We start from the raw sequence: 13,369 nt of genomic DNA, 5'->3' as shown, positions 1-13,369 counted from the left end.
GAAAAACAGGATTTGGAACTAAGCAGACCTTTGTTCTTGCTTCATGTTCTTAATACAAGATTCTTCCTCATCTGTGTACAGCTGGAAGTCGGTATTATCACAGATGTCGATTCTATCAGTCACACCCCAATCCTAAGTATACTTATAATGATCTCAGTGGAACTTATTTCCAAGTAAAAGCATACTCGGAGTTGAATGTTTTCAGCTTACGAAGCTGCAGTTGCTCTCTTAAATGCACATTAAACATTGAAGCCTTAACAACATTTTCTCAGATGTTCCATAACCATGCTTAAGATTTCATCCACGGAGTCCAATCTTATATATATAGAAAAGCAAGCAGAGATAAAACCTGGCTGTTCTCCACACCATGGTAACTTACCCCGCCCCCCTTAGACTACCACAACATATTGTTCTGGATTTGTCTCTCGGAAACTTCAGTCTGTTCAAAATACAGCTGCCAAGATGCTAACTAGGACCAGCTGTAGGGTATATAGCTAGTCACTATACTGGCTTTTGAATTATGGTGCTGGAGGAGACTCTTGAGAGTCCCATGGACTGTAAGAAGATCAAACCTATTCCATTCTGAAGGATATCAGCCCTGAGTGCTCACTGGAAGGACAGATCCTGAAGCTGAGACTCCAATACTTTGGCCACCTCATGAGAAGAGAAGACTCCCTGGAAAAGACCCTGATGTTGGGAAAGATGGAGGGCACAAGGAGAAGGGGACGACAGAGGACGAGATGGTTGGATGGTGTTATCAAAGCTACCAGCATGAGTTTGACCAAACTGCGGGAGGCAGTGGAAGACAGGAGTGCCTGGCGTGCTCTGGTCCATGGGGTCACGAAGAGTCGGACACGACTAAACGACTAAACAACAGCAACATACTGGCTGGTGAGCCATTTCTGGATGCGATTCAAAGTTCTTGTGTTTAGTTAAAAGTAAAAAATGGCTTGGGACTGACTTCTCCCAGATGCTCTTGCCCAAAGGATGCTGTCATCCTTAAGAGACCTTCTTCTGCATTCCTAAACTTCCCATATTAAGAAAATGCTCTCAGTTAGATATATGTGAAATGCCTGCTCTAGGGATGCATCCCTAGTGTGCCAGGGTTCGAAATTAGCAGGGCGCCAGGCACATTTTGCACCTAAAGATTCTTCATCTGCGAGCACCTCAAAAAGTATGGGCGCCATTTTTTGTGTGCCTGGCTGACACTCAAGGATTACTGAAATGCATGTGCTTTGAAGCTTCGAAGTATATGTTGAGGATAATATGTTAAGGAGTTTAACAATAAAGAGTAAAGTGTTTTGAAAATTGGAGTGTGGTACCAATATTTTTTTATTGTAAACACCAAATTAAATACGTATTAACCATTTCTGCTAAAAATAAGATATTAACAATGTGTCAGTTATGTGAATTGCATATTAATTCATGCTTATCAAAATAATAAATAAAAAGTGTTGCTGACACACACACACCCCATGCTGACTAGACATTCTGTTTTGGCACCCACTACTCAAGTCCCATGGGACGCGGGTGGCGCTGTGGGTTTACCCACAGTGCCTAGGACTTGCAGATCAGAAGGTTAGCGGTTTGAATCCCCGCGATGGGGTGAGCTCCCATTGCTCGGTCCCTGCTCCTGCCAACCTAGCAGTTCGAAAGTACGTCAAGTGCAAGTAGATAAACAGGTACCGCTCTGGCGGGAAGGTGACCGGCGTTTCCGTGCGCTGCTGTGGTTCGCCAGAAGCGGCTTAGTTATGCTGGCCACATGACCCGGAAGCTGTATGCCGGCTCCCTCAGCCAATAAAGCGAGATGAGCGCTGCAACCCGAGTCAGCCACGACTTTTACCTTACCCAAGTCCCAGAAGCCATTTGGCTCCTAGCTTTTCTCTCCCAGTTTCTAACACTGCTTAATGCCAAATGTTATGTCCTGTCAGCATCAAGCAAAGCTTCTGTCTTTATTTTGGGTGCCTAGAATAGCCTTTAACAATATGGTGCCCTCCAGATGTTGTGGACTACAACTCCCATCAGCCCAAGCCAGTTAGCCTAGATCTCCCAGCACATAATCTAAACTGATCAATATGCATGGGTTTTATTGATCTGTATTGATTGTTCCAACTAGCAGGAAAGGATTCTTACTTCTGTGAATCCTCACTTCTAGGGACAGACTCCATGTGATCATTCTCTCTTCCTCTTTGAAGAGTCTGTCCCTGGGCTCAGAAAAAAAATGACAACCAGTTGTTGAACCAGCTGACATTGCCACATAAAGAGGCTTGAAGAGCTATTTTCCCAGCTTAGGGAAGTTTGGGGCATCAAACTGGTAACAGCAATCTGTCGTATTAAATGCAGCCATCCCATTGCCCTTTCATTATACAAGTCTTTACTCTTTCTTCACAGAAATCTAACTGAAATATATGGAATTGACAGCACAATCCTGTATATGTCTACTCAGAAGCTGGTAAACGTAAGAAGAAAAAAATGATATACTGGTAGGTTGTACAAAAGGAGCATCACTAGCTATCACACATGTCTTTAATGCCAAAACCTTTCCCATTCAGACACGTAAGAACCTTATTTAGTAATGAGACCCGATACCCTTGTAAAATTAACATTTTATTAACCCTTCCTAACCAGAACCCATTTTTACTATTAAAACAACCTGAAACACCATGTTATAAGGCATCCAAAATAATCAGATCTGCACACCAGGTTGAACTAGAATTAGTCTGATGTAGCAACCCCGGAAGTCTAAAAACACTTCCTATTCCAGTGATTGCTTAGGCAAAAGTTTACAGAAGGAATCCTAATAAACAGGAACTAAATAGGAGTGGCACAGTAAGCCACAATCTTAAAAAAGAAGTGACATTTCTTGCATTAAGTTCCAATTTCATTTTATTCTGTAGAGTGTGCCGGTCTGATTCTTTAGAATACCTCAGAACCAGATATCCTGGGATCTTTGAAAAGTCATTTTAACTACGGTACTTAGAAGGTAGATTCAGTGTGTAGATCAACATGATTCCCATTCGGTCCTGTGAGGGCATTTCAATTATGCAGTTTGATATGCAGCTACTCAATTAAATTTCTGGGCAGTGTTTTCAAACAGCTGTCTATTGTAAAACAAGCACTCTTCAAGGCTGAATTTCTCTTGGTGTGAATTTAGTTACAGTATTTAGCATTTTTCAAAAGCAGTGGTTTTCCCCTCCTCCCCTCCCTTCCCCCAGTCATAAATAATAACCTGCTCTATTACTTTAAAAGGTGGATTCTTAAGATTTCTGGAGGATTTCCACATCATTCCATTCTATACCTCATATAAACGTTCTGGTTTGGGGTACCTTGGTAGTGTTCCAGATTGTTTCCTCGGGCTTCTTTAACACACCCCAGTATTTTGATTTATTTTATTTTTTGCTTGTTTCTAAAACTTTATTTCTAAAATGGCTGCTCTGGGCCTTTCTGTTGCATTCTGTTGTCTCTCCTGGTATGCCCCGCGGGGGACCTTAAGGTCCACAAATGACAACACTTTGGAGGTCCCAAGTCGAAAAGTGGTTAGATTGGTCTCAACTAGGGCCAGGGCCTTTTCAGTACTGGCCCCGGCTTTTGGAACACTCTGTCACAAGAGACTAGGGCCCTGCAGGACTTGACGTCTTTCCGCAGGGCCTGCAAGACAGAGCTGTTCCGCCTGGCTTTGGTTTGAACTCAGTCTGACCCTTATGTTTCCCTCCCCTTATGGTTTTGATCTATGGGCTACTTTTAAAATGAGGCTGCATTTTAACCTGTATATTAAATTGGTCCCCCCCCCCCCATTATGTTTTTACTGTAATTTTACTGGTGTTATCCGCCCTGAGCCTGGCTATGGCCGGGGAGGGTGGGATATAAATAAAAATTATTATTATTATTATTCATTCTGACATCTGTACCCGGAGATCTTAACTCTCTGGCCTGAAAGCACCATAACAAATTCAGTGGAGAAGGAAATGCACTTTGTATATCCACAGAGGTTCTTGTAATTTATCACTCCCAGGCTCTCTAATCTGCATGTGGTGCCTGCTACCACAAACAGGTTCTTCAAAATTAAGATCTACCAGGAATCACAGCAGGCCAGAAGCATGTGTCTCACAGTTCAATAGGAGCACTGAGATGCAGTTTCATATACCCTGATGCAACGAATGGGCACAATGGTAAGGCCACACAGCCGAAGCAATTGAAAGACAGGGGGCTTCGCGACTGCTATTTTTAAGCAACTGGCCCCACAGGAGGGAGAGATCTGGTTGCAGCTGACCCAACGCAACATGGGCAAACCGATACTCTGGGTAAACAGGGCAACGTCAAGGCAATCACTGCCTCGCCCGCCCGCGGCACTACGCGCAGCTCTCCATCCATGGTCCAAAAGCTTTTATTTACCAAGACGCGCCGCCGTGTCCCGGCGGCCTCCGCGAGGAGACGACACAGGCGCAAACCGTCTCACCACCCTCGGCACTGTTGTTTGCCGGGCCCGTCCGCACCCCCTCACCTGATGCTATTTAGCCGCATAGGTAAGCAGCAAACGGGAGGCCTCTAAAAACGTCTCTGTGGGATTCAGGGACGAGCGCGCCGCTGCGGAGGGTCCCAGGGCGGCCGCCATCCTCCCACAGCGGCACTTGACCACCCCGAGTGTCTTTGCCAGCGAGCACGGAAGTTGGACTTTGCTGTGCGCCCGCCCGCACTCAATTCGGGATAAAGCTGCCTCAAGCGGCGGCGACTCCAGAAAGTGAGGTGAGCGGGCGGAATCCTCCCTCCCCTTTCATAAACTTCTGTGAACGCAGCGACGTTTTCGCTCCGCCCCTGCGCGCTGGTTTATTTATTTATTTTTTAGGGTTGCCGAGCATGCGCAGTAGCGAGAATGACGCCACTGCCATCACATTCGAAACTCTAGTCTAGACCTTATTAAAGCTCAAGAACCAGCTTCTTCCTGGTTGTTATTTTCACTAGAAATGTGAGTGGCCAAACCGTAGGCACTCCCTTTGGGTTAGAAAGAAATGAGGCTCCCTATTGTTTTCAGCATTTCCCAGGTTGATTTGTTGAAGGATTCATTGAGCTGGTTTATGCTGTGATCGCATGGTTATGTTTTTTGCAAAATAACATGTTTAATATTTTAGCTCCGCCCCCCCCAAAAGGTGACCCATTTTTTTTTTTGGTCAGTCGTGTCAGGATTTGTCATTTGTGTGTGTTTGCAATTCTGAAACAAAGTTTTATATATAGAGAGAGAGAGAGAGAGAGAGAGAAATAAATCAGAATCACCTATATCTGTTAAGTGATCTATGCTGCTCGGAGGGAGTCAATCCTCATAGCAGAATGAAGCAGGTGCATTTATTGTGTCATGTGGTCAAGCACATTCTTCATCATCGTAGAAAATGCACGCTCTTCAATTTTGGCATCACGCACGCTTTCATCCCAGCTGAAAACTGCACCACGTTACATCTTCTGCACGTTCAGATGAACGGATCTGTGTCTTCTGTATTGTGCAAATCTAATTCCGCAATTCAGATATTCAGCGCTTTTCAGCCACTGAAATGGCTGGTGTAGGTGCCTGTTTCCTCATTAACGGGCAAGCTAAGGGTAAGGGCAGTGCTTTTTTTCTAAAAAAAAAAATGTTTAGGGGGTACTCTCATTTTGACTCAAGAAAATCACCATTTTATAGTTCAAATCGGGAAAAATAAATATAGTAAATGGACAAAAGTACAAAGATTCACAAAATGTTTAGGGGTATGTGTACCCCTGTGTACCTCCAGAAAAAAAGCACTGCAGATATTTATTTCAAAATTCTGCAGATGGTTTTAAAGCCCAGCACAAACGTAATCATAATGACGGAGGCTGCAATCCTATCCACACTTGGCACAGAGTTAAGTCCAATTACAGTTAACCCTGTGAGATTTTCCTTACAATAAACATGCTTAGGATCTGGCTCCATGTCCCACTGAAAAGTCTTGTTGCTTTTGGAAGAACATGCAGTACACTCCTATGCATGTTTTCTCAGAAGTAAGTCCCACTGTAGTCAATGGGGCTTGCTCCTTAGCAGATGCATTTAGGATTGCAACCCTAGTTCACAATTAACTTCAGGATGAGAATAGAAATTGTGCTCTGGCGGCGCGGCAGCAGCAGGAGGCCACATTAGCTAAAGTGGTGCTTCAGGTTAAGAACAGTTTCATGTTAAGAACGAACCTCCGGAACGAATTAAGTACTTAACCTGAGGTACCACTGTATGATCACCAGGCCTTAAAAAGTCCCATAACCCTGGTATCCAAGGCCTTTTTTTAGCCGGAACTCACCAGAACTCCGTTCCAGGACCACTCCGTTGGGTGCCATTACTATTATAAGAGAACAAGGGAGGCATTCATGGTGAGTTCCAGCACCTCTTTTTCTAGAAAAATAGCACTGCTGGTATCAAATTGCAACCCAAAAATTCTTTAAATGAAAAACAGGCATGGATTAGAAAGAACATCTTTGTGTCTTTTAAATGTAGTGCACCCACAGTTTTTCTCCACAACTGATTCCGTAACAGTTAAGAATAATAGAGTTGCCTTTTTGTCCTACAGGAATTCATTTCTGAAAACTGCCGCCATGCTTCTTCACTTCTCAAGAGATGTCTTAAAAACAGCATGCCTCAATCTTCAAGGTTCCCAAGTACATCGGTGTTTGAGAATCATGAGAAAGCCTTTGAGCACGGGCGCAACTCCTCGCAGCCGAAGGAGAGTGGTTGTCACAGGCATTGGGTTGGTGTCGCCCCTAGGTGTCGGAATGCAACTTGTGTGGAACAACCTTCTCCAGGGAAATTGTGGGGTTGTTGCTCTTGAAGGGGAGGAATATTCAGCCGTCCCATGTAAAATAGCCGCCTGTGTGCCGAAGGGGCTTGGCGAGGGCCAGTTCCACAGAGAAAACTTTGTGTCGAAATCAGAGAGCAAGGCCATGTCATCTGCCACCATCATGGCCATAGCTGCTGCCGACTTAGCAATAAAAGACTCTGGGTGGCATCCTCAATCTGAACTGGACCATTTGAATGCTGGTGTGGCAATAGGGATGGGAATGGTTCCGCTGGAAGACATTTCTGACACGGCCTCCATGTTCACAACAAAGGGTTACAACAAAGTCAGCCCGTTCTTTGTTCCAAAGATCTTGGTCAATATGGCGGCAGGTCATATTAGCATCAGATACCAGCTGAAAGGACCCAACCATGCCGTATCCACGGCCTGTACCACAGGAACACATGCTGTCGGAGACGCCTTTCGATTTGTAGCCTACGGTGATGCTGATGTGATGTTGGCTGGGGGGACGGAGGCTTGCATTAGCCCCTTGTCTCTAGCCGGGTTTGCCAGAGCTCGGGCTCTGGCCACTAGCTTTAACTCAAGCCCCCAGCTGGCTTGCCGGCCATTCCACCCGCTGAGGGAAGGATTTGTCATGGGAGAAGGTGCCGCCATTTTGGTTTTGGAAGAATATGAGCACGCTGCACGGAGAGGAGCTAAGCTGTACGCGGAAATTTTGGGCTACGGACTCTCAGGTGACGCTTGCCACATAACAGCCCCTAATCCAAATGGGGATGGTGCCCTCAGGTAAAAACCACGAACATTTAAATAATTGCAAAGTTGTTTTCTATATTGGGAATCAATTCCCTAATGTTTAATACTTATTTTTGAACTTCCCAGCCCAGTCTGGAAGCTGTCATATATATTGAGTCAGACTGCCTTAAAAAGGTAAAGGTACCCCTGCCCGTACAGGCCAGTCTTGACAGACTCTAGGGTTGTGCGCCCATCTCACTCAAAGAGGCCAAGGGCCAGCGCTGTCCGGAGACACTTCCGGGTCACGTGGCCAGCATGACATCGCTGCTCTGGCAAGCCAGAGCCGCACACGGAAACGCCGTTTACCTTCCCACTAAGTAAGCGGTCCCTATTTATCTACTTGCCCCCGGGGGTGCTTTCGAACTGCTAGGTTGGCAGGCGCTGGGACCGAACAGCGGGAGCGCACCCCGCCGCGGGGATTCGAACCGCCGACCTTTCGATCGGCAAGCCCTAGGCACTGAGGCTTTAACCCACAGCGCCACCCGTGTCCCTGACTGCCTTAGATAGCTGTTAGTTAGCTGCTTAGTTAGACTGCCTTAGATAGCTCCATATTCACTGGTATTGACTGCTGTCCAGGGTTTCAGGCAGCAGTCTCTCCTAGCCCTACATTGAAATGTTGGAAATTGAACATAGGACCGTTTGTACACAAAGCTTGTGCTCTAGCACTCAGCCATGGCTCTGCAGTGTACTCTGAATTCTGTGACATGTAAACAACAACAACAACAAGAATTCATTATTTATAGCCCACCCATCTGGCTGGGTTTCCCAAGCCACTCTGGGCGGCTCCCAACAGAATATTAAAAATACAATAAAAGATCAAAGATTCAAAACTTCCCATGTCTTCTAGAAGTCAGATAGTTGCTTATTTCCTTGACATCTGATGGGAGGGTGTTTCACAGGGCGGGCGCCACTTCCGAGCAGGCCCTCTACCTGGTTCCTTGTAACCTCAATTCTCGCAGTGAAGGCCCTCAAAGCTGGACCTCATTGTCTTGACTGAATGATGAGGGTGGAGACGCTCTTTCAGGTATACAGGGCTGAGGCCATTTGGGCTTTAAAGGTCTGCACCAACACTTTGAATTGTGCTTGTAAACGTACTGGGAGCCAATGTAGGTCTTTTAGGACCAGTGTTATATGGTCTTGGAGGGCGGCCACTCCCAGTCACCAATCCAGCTGCCACATTCTGGATTAGTTGTAGTTTCCGGGTTACCTTCAAAGGTAGCCCCATGTAGAGCGCATTGCAGTAGTCCAAGCGGGAGATAACTAGAGCATGCAGCACTCTGCCACCAGATGTCTTCTAAAAGTCAGATAGTTGTTTATTTCCTTGACACCTGGTGGGAGGGCGTTCCACAGGGTGGGCGCCACTACCGAGAAGGCCCTCTGCCTGGTTCCCTGTAACATCACTTCTCGCAGCGAGGGAACCACCAGTTATATTTTGTCTGTCATAGATATTATTACTTGTTGGGGACCCCTCTGCCCCACCTGCAAAAGAGTGTACAAAATTGTATGTGGCATAAAGTGTATGCAAATTTTATGCAAATTTTTGCCTTCTCTTTTGAGTGCAGCAAGGGCCTCAATCCATATACAATATACCAGACCCAGAAAATCTTGTTGGCACACCTGGCCAAACCATGATCTCTCATTCAATACTGCCTTGAAGCCAATTGTGAGAATTAAGTTAGAAAAGAATTGTGAAGCACTTTGTATCTGTTCAGTAGTCTTCTAGAAATGATTAATAATATTGCAGAAGTAAAATTAATCCCCCTTACCCATTTTGAATGGCAAAGGACATAGGACAATGTTTACCTACATTAATTAGATATGCTTGTTCAGTTTCAAAGAGACATGGCTGCTACTAGTGTTTGTGGAAATATTATTTCCTTTTAAAGATGGCAAGTAACACAGCAGAACATTCAAGATAATTAATGCCTTCGGCTCATTAGGACTGAATTTTCCACTTCGGCATTAGCTTGGCCATAGATTCTATGGAATATTTCAATTAACATGACCTAACATGCAAGACAAATGCATTTAGCCCTGCCTTTAGGATGTATCCTAAGGAATTGATTCTTACTCATTTTCATCCACTGAGGCTGCATGTTGAATACAGAATGGTGATCTTGTGAAGTTGCACGATGGATGAATGCATGATGCTAGTATTGTAGTTTTAGGGTTTAATCGCTTTCGTGCACAGTGGCTGCATTCACATGCAACACTAAACCGTGGTTTGGCGGCACATGGATGAGCCTCCATGAATCTGAGCAGAGGGCTGAGGTAATGCACAGTTGGGAGGTAGGCTTGCGCCAAGTTTAGTTTACGTTCAAAGAATCTTGCCTGAGTATTATGTGGGAACTGATTAAATCTGTGAGCCACCTTCCTTGCCCCAACCTCCAGCCCTGGGAGTCTTTGCCAGACCATGACTTTGAGAACAGCAGAATCAGCTGGGAGGAGAGGAGTTCAGGTATAGGCATTTTAGGTTGTGTGTCCTTGTTTCTTAATTTAATCCTTTTGCATCGTTTTGTATGATTTGTGGTGTTTTATGTATTACGATTTGCCGCTATTCTCATTGATTATGGATTATTTATTGTAATTAATAAGTGTAAACTGTTTAATTATTACTTGCTGATGTTTAATTTTAGTGTGTACTATTGGATTCTAATGTATTATTGAATACTGCTTTATTTGGTATGAGTTGTTTATTTTAAAGTTATTGTGACTTTTTAAATAGGATCTGAATGTTACTACAGTGGTACCTCGGGTTAAGTACTTAATTCATTCTGGAGGCCCGTTCTTAACCTGAAACTGTTCTTAACCTAAAGCACCACTTTAGCTAATGGGCCCTCCTGCTGCCACTGTGCCGCTGGAGCACGATTTCTGTTCTCATCCTGAAGCAAAGTTCTTAACCTGAAGCACTATTTCTGGGTTAGCGGAGTCTGTAACCTGAAGCGTATGTAACCTGAAGCGTATGTAACCCGAGGTACCACTGTATTAATGTTTGATGTTTTATTATTATTTTTGTGTGTGTTGGAAGCTGCCCAGAATGGCTGGGGCATATTATTAAAATCATCATCATCATCATCATCATCATCATCATCATAGTTAGACAGTGGCAAAGCTAAACTTGACAGAAATGCTACTTCCAGCCACACTGGAAGAAGAGAGAAGGCAGAAGAGTGTTTGAACACGATGCTTGGTTAGGTTCGTGGAGACCCTTACACGTGCTGCTAAACCTTGGCTATGTTTCCGAGCACAATTCAAAGTGTTGGTGCTGACCTTTAAAGCCCTAAACGGCCTCGGTCCAGTATATCTGAAGGAGCGTCTCCACCTCCATCGTTCTGCCCGGACACTGAGGTCCAGCTTTGAGGGCATTCTGGCGGTTCCCTCACTGCGAGAGGCCAAGGTCCAGGGAACCAGGCAGGGGGCCTCCTCGGTAGTGGCGCCCGCCCTGTGGAACGCCCTCCCATCAGATGTCAAAGCGATAAACAACTACCTGACATTCAGAAGACATCTGAAGGCAGCCCTGTTCAGGGAAGTTTTTAATATGTGACATTTTAGTGTGTTTTTCATCTTTGTTGGAAGCCGCCCAGAGTGTCTGGGGAAACCCAGCCAGATGGGCGGGGTACAAATAATAAATTATTATTATTAGTAGTATTAGTATTAGTATTAGTATTCCATGTAACATCAGACTAATGTATGAACATAAGTAACATGAATCTCTTTCTTTTTCATTCTCCTCCCCTAGATGCATGTCAGCTGCAATGAAAGATGCTGGAATTTGCCCTGAAGATGTAACATACATCAACGCTCATGCCACCTCCACTCCACTAGGAGACGCTGCAGAGAATCAGGCTATTAAAGGACTCTTCAAAGAACACGCATATTCTCTTGCAGTTTCCTCAACAAAGGGAGCAACAGGCCATCTTTTGGGTGCTGCAGGAGCTATCGAGGCAGCTTTCACTGCTTTGAGTTGTTACCATGGAATTTTACCACCTACTCTAAATCTAGATAAGACGGAAGCACCGTTTGACCTCAATTATGTTCCGCTAGTACCCCAAGAATGGAGAAGTGAAAAGCGGCGTATTGCTCTCAGTAATTCTTTTGGCTTTGGTGGAACTAATGCAACACTGTGTTTTGCTAATGTTTAGCTTTACTGTCCATGTATGCATTATTTTTTTAAAAAAGATGATCTGTTAATGGCCTGAAAAATGTGTAGCAATGCAAACCTCTGTGTCTCTCCCCACTTGTCCCTGCCCCAATTTATTCCTTTTTTCACTTTGACTCCTTTTAAAATATATACTCAAACAAACAGTAATGTGTATTTATAATGTTTATGCTGAGGGCATCTTTCCATAAGTATTTAAGAGTTTTGCTCCATATCTGCAAGCAGAAGGAAATCACAATTCGTAACGGCTTCCTGTTATGGGGGCATCCACATTTATCAAATGGGAAGCAGTATGGGTTTGTTGCTCAGTTATAGTGCCAAACCATAATTTAGAATTATATTGACCCCAGACTCGCCTTCCCTCCCTTTCTAGGCCGATATTCCCTCCAGAGCTTTCTTTGTAGCAAACCATAGCTTGCTGTTCAAAGAGGCAAGTTATGCTTTGCACTCGCCTGTGAACTAGGATCACAAACCAGAACCAAACCCTGGTTTGGGACAAAGCCCAAGGCTTCTTGGGATTTACTCATAGAAATGCCAAGCTATGTTTTGCTGTTATTATTGGTATTTTTTGTTGTTATTATTCATTTATAAAATACCCAAAGTTTCCTAGGCACTATACAAACACTCCAGAATAATAAAGCCCTTCTCTGTGGGATTAGCGTTTTAAGCAGAGGCAACACAAAAGGTAAAAAATAAAAATAAAAATGGGGAAGGAAGTGGAAAGCAAGCAAGAAGCTTACATAATTGTCAGGTTAAATGGTGACAGCTCTGGGAGGTGGGGGTGCAAATGGCAACTGGTTTATTGGCCAAATTAATGGAGTGGGTTGTGCTGTAGCAAGGTGGAATAGCTCCTAATAGATGGCAGTTTAGGAAGATGAGGAGCCAAATGGCAGCAAGACTTTTACAATCTCATCAGTCTTGAGGGGCTCTTAGTGAGAAGTTATAAGCCTTCTCTTCCAAAGTGACCTAGAAAGTCCAGTCATTCCTGTACTTCACTATATGAAGGTGAGTAAACGTGGAACACAAGACTATTCATGAGCGCGCACCCCCCCGACTTGTCCTCCAGCTCCTTGCACCAGGGTAAAACCTCTTGGTCACAAACATTGTTTCAAGTTGAGTGGAGTGCTGCTATCAAAAGCCCTGGATGGAAGGATAGTTTCTCCAAAGAGAGAGAGCCAGTGTGGTGTAGTGGTTAAGAGTGGTGGACTCGTAATCTGGTGAACCGGGTTCGCATCTCCGCTCCTCCACATGCAGCTGCTGGGTGACCTTGGGCCAGTCACACTTCTTTGAAGTCTCTCAGCCGCACTCACCTCACAGAGTGTTTGTTGTGGGGGAGGAAGGGAAAAGGAGAATGTTAGCCGCTTTGAGACTCCTTCGGGTAGTGATAAAGCGGGATATCAAATCCAAACTCCTCCTCCTCCTTCTTCTTCAAACAAGCAAGGGTCCTTTGAATCATTAAAATGTTTCCTTTTGCAAAGTATTGAAGTTGGGAGCTCCTCACCATATACTGTCTACATAATTCGGCAGATGATTACACAGCACAGTTCAAAATGCATTCACCGCTCTCATTTTGACAGCGACAGTAAAAGAATAATAAAGAAATCCTCAATAAATTTCATATTGAAAAACA

The 13,369-nt window shown here is 44.6% G+C and overlaps 2 protein-coding genes across 2 annotated transcripts in view; one reads left to right on the top strand and one right to left on the bottom strand.

The window, feature by feature from the left end:
• NGLY1 (N-glycanase 1) overlaps positions 1-4,797 on the bottom strand; it is a 24,378-nt gene extending 19,581 nt beyond the window's left edge. Inside the window, exon 1 of the mRNA XM_083405033.1 lies at positions 4,502-4,797. The gene's annotated coding sequence lies outside the window, so the exon portion shown is untranslated. The remainder of the gene's footprint in view (positions 1-4,501) is intronic.
• OXSM (3-oxoacyl-ACP synthase, mitochondrial) lies at positions 4,080-13,369 on the top strand. Its single transcript, XM_083405069.1, has 3 exons — positions 4,080-4,523; positions 6,564-7,574; positions 11,320-13,369. Exons 2-3 carry the CDS (start codon positions 6,589-6,591, stop codon positions 11,720-11,722), a joined length of 1,389 nt encoding a protein of 462 aa, XP_083261195.1. The 5' UTR covers positions 4,080-4,523; positions 6,564-6,588; the 3' UTR covers positions 11,723-13,369.

This window comes from Podarcis tiliguerta (assembly GCF_965153285.1).
Source record: "Podarcis tiliguerta genome assembly, chromosome: 12".
NCBI classification, from domain to species: domain Eukaryota; kingdom Metazoa; phylum Chordata; class Lepidosauria; order Squamata; family Lacertidae; genus Podarcis; species Podarcis tiliguerta.
Note: the sequence above shows the minus strand (reverse complement) of the source record. Positions and strands in the feature narration are given on the sequence as shown.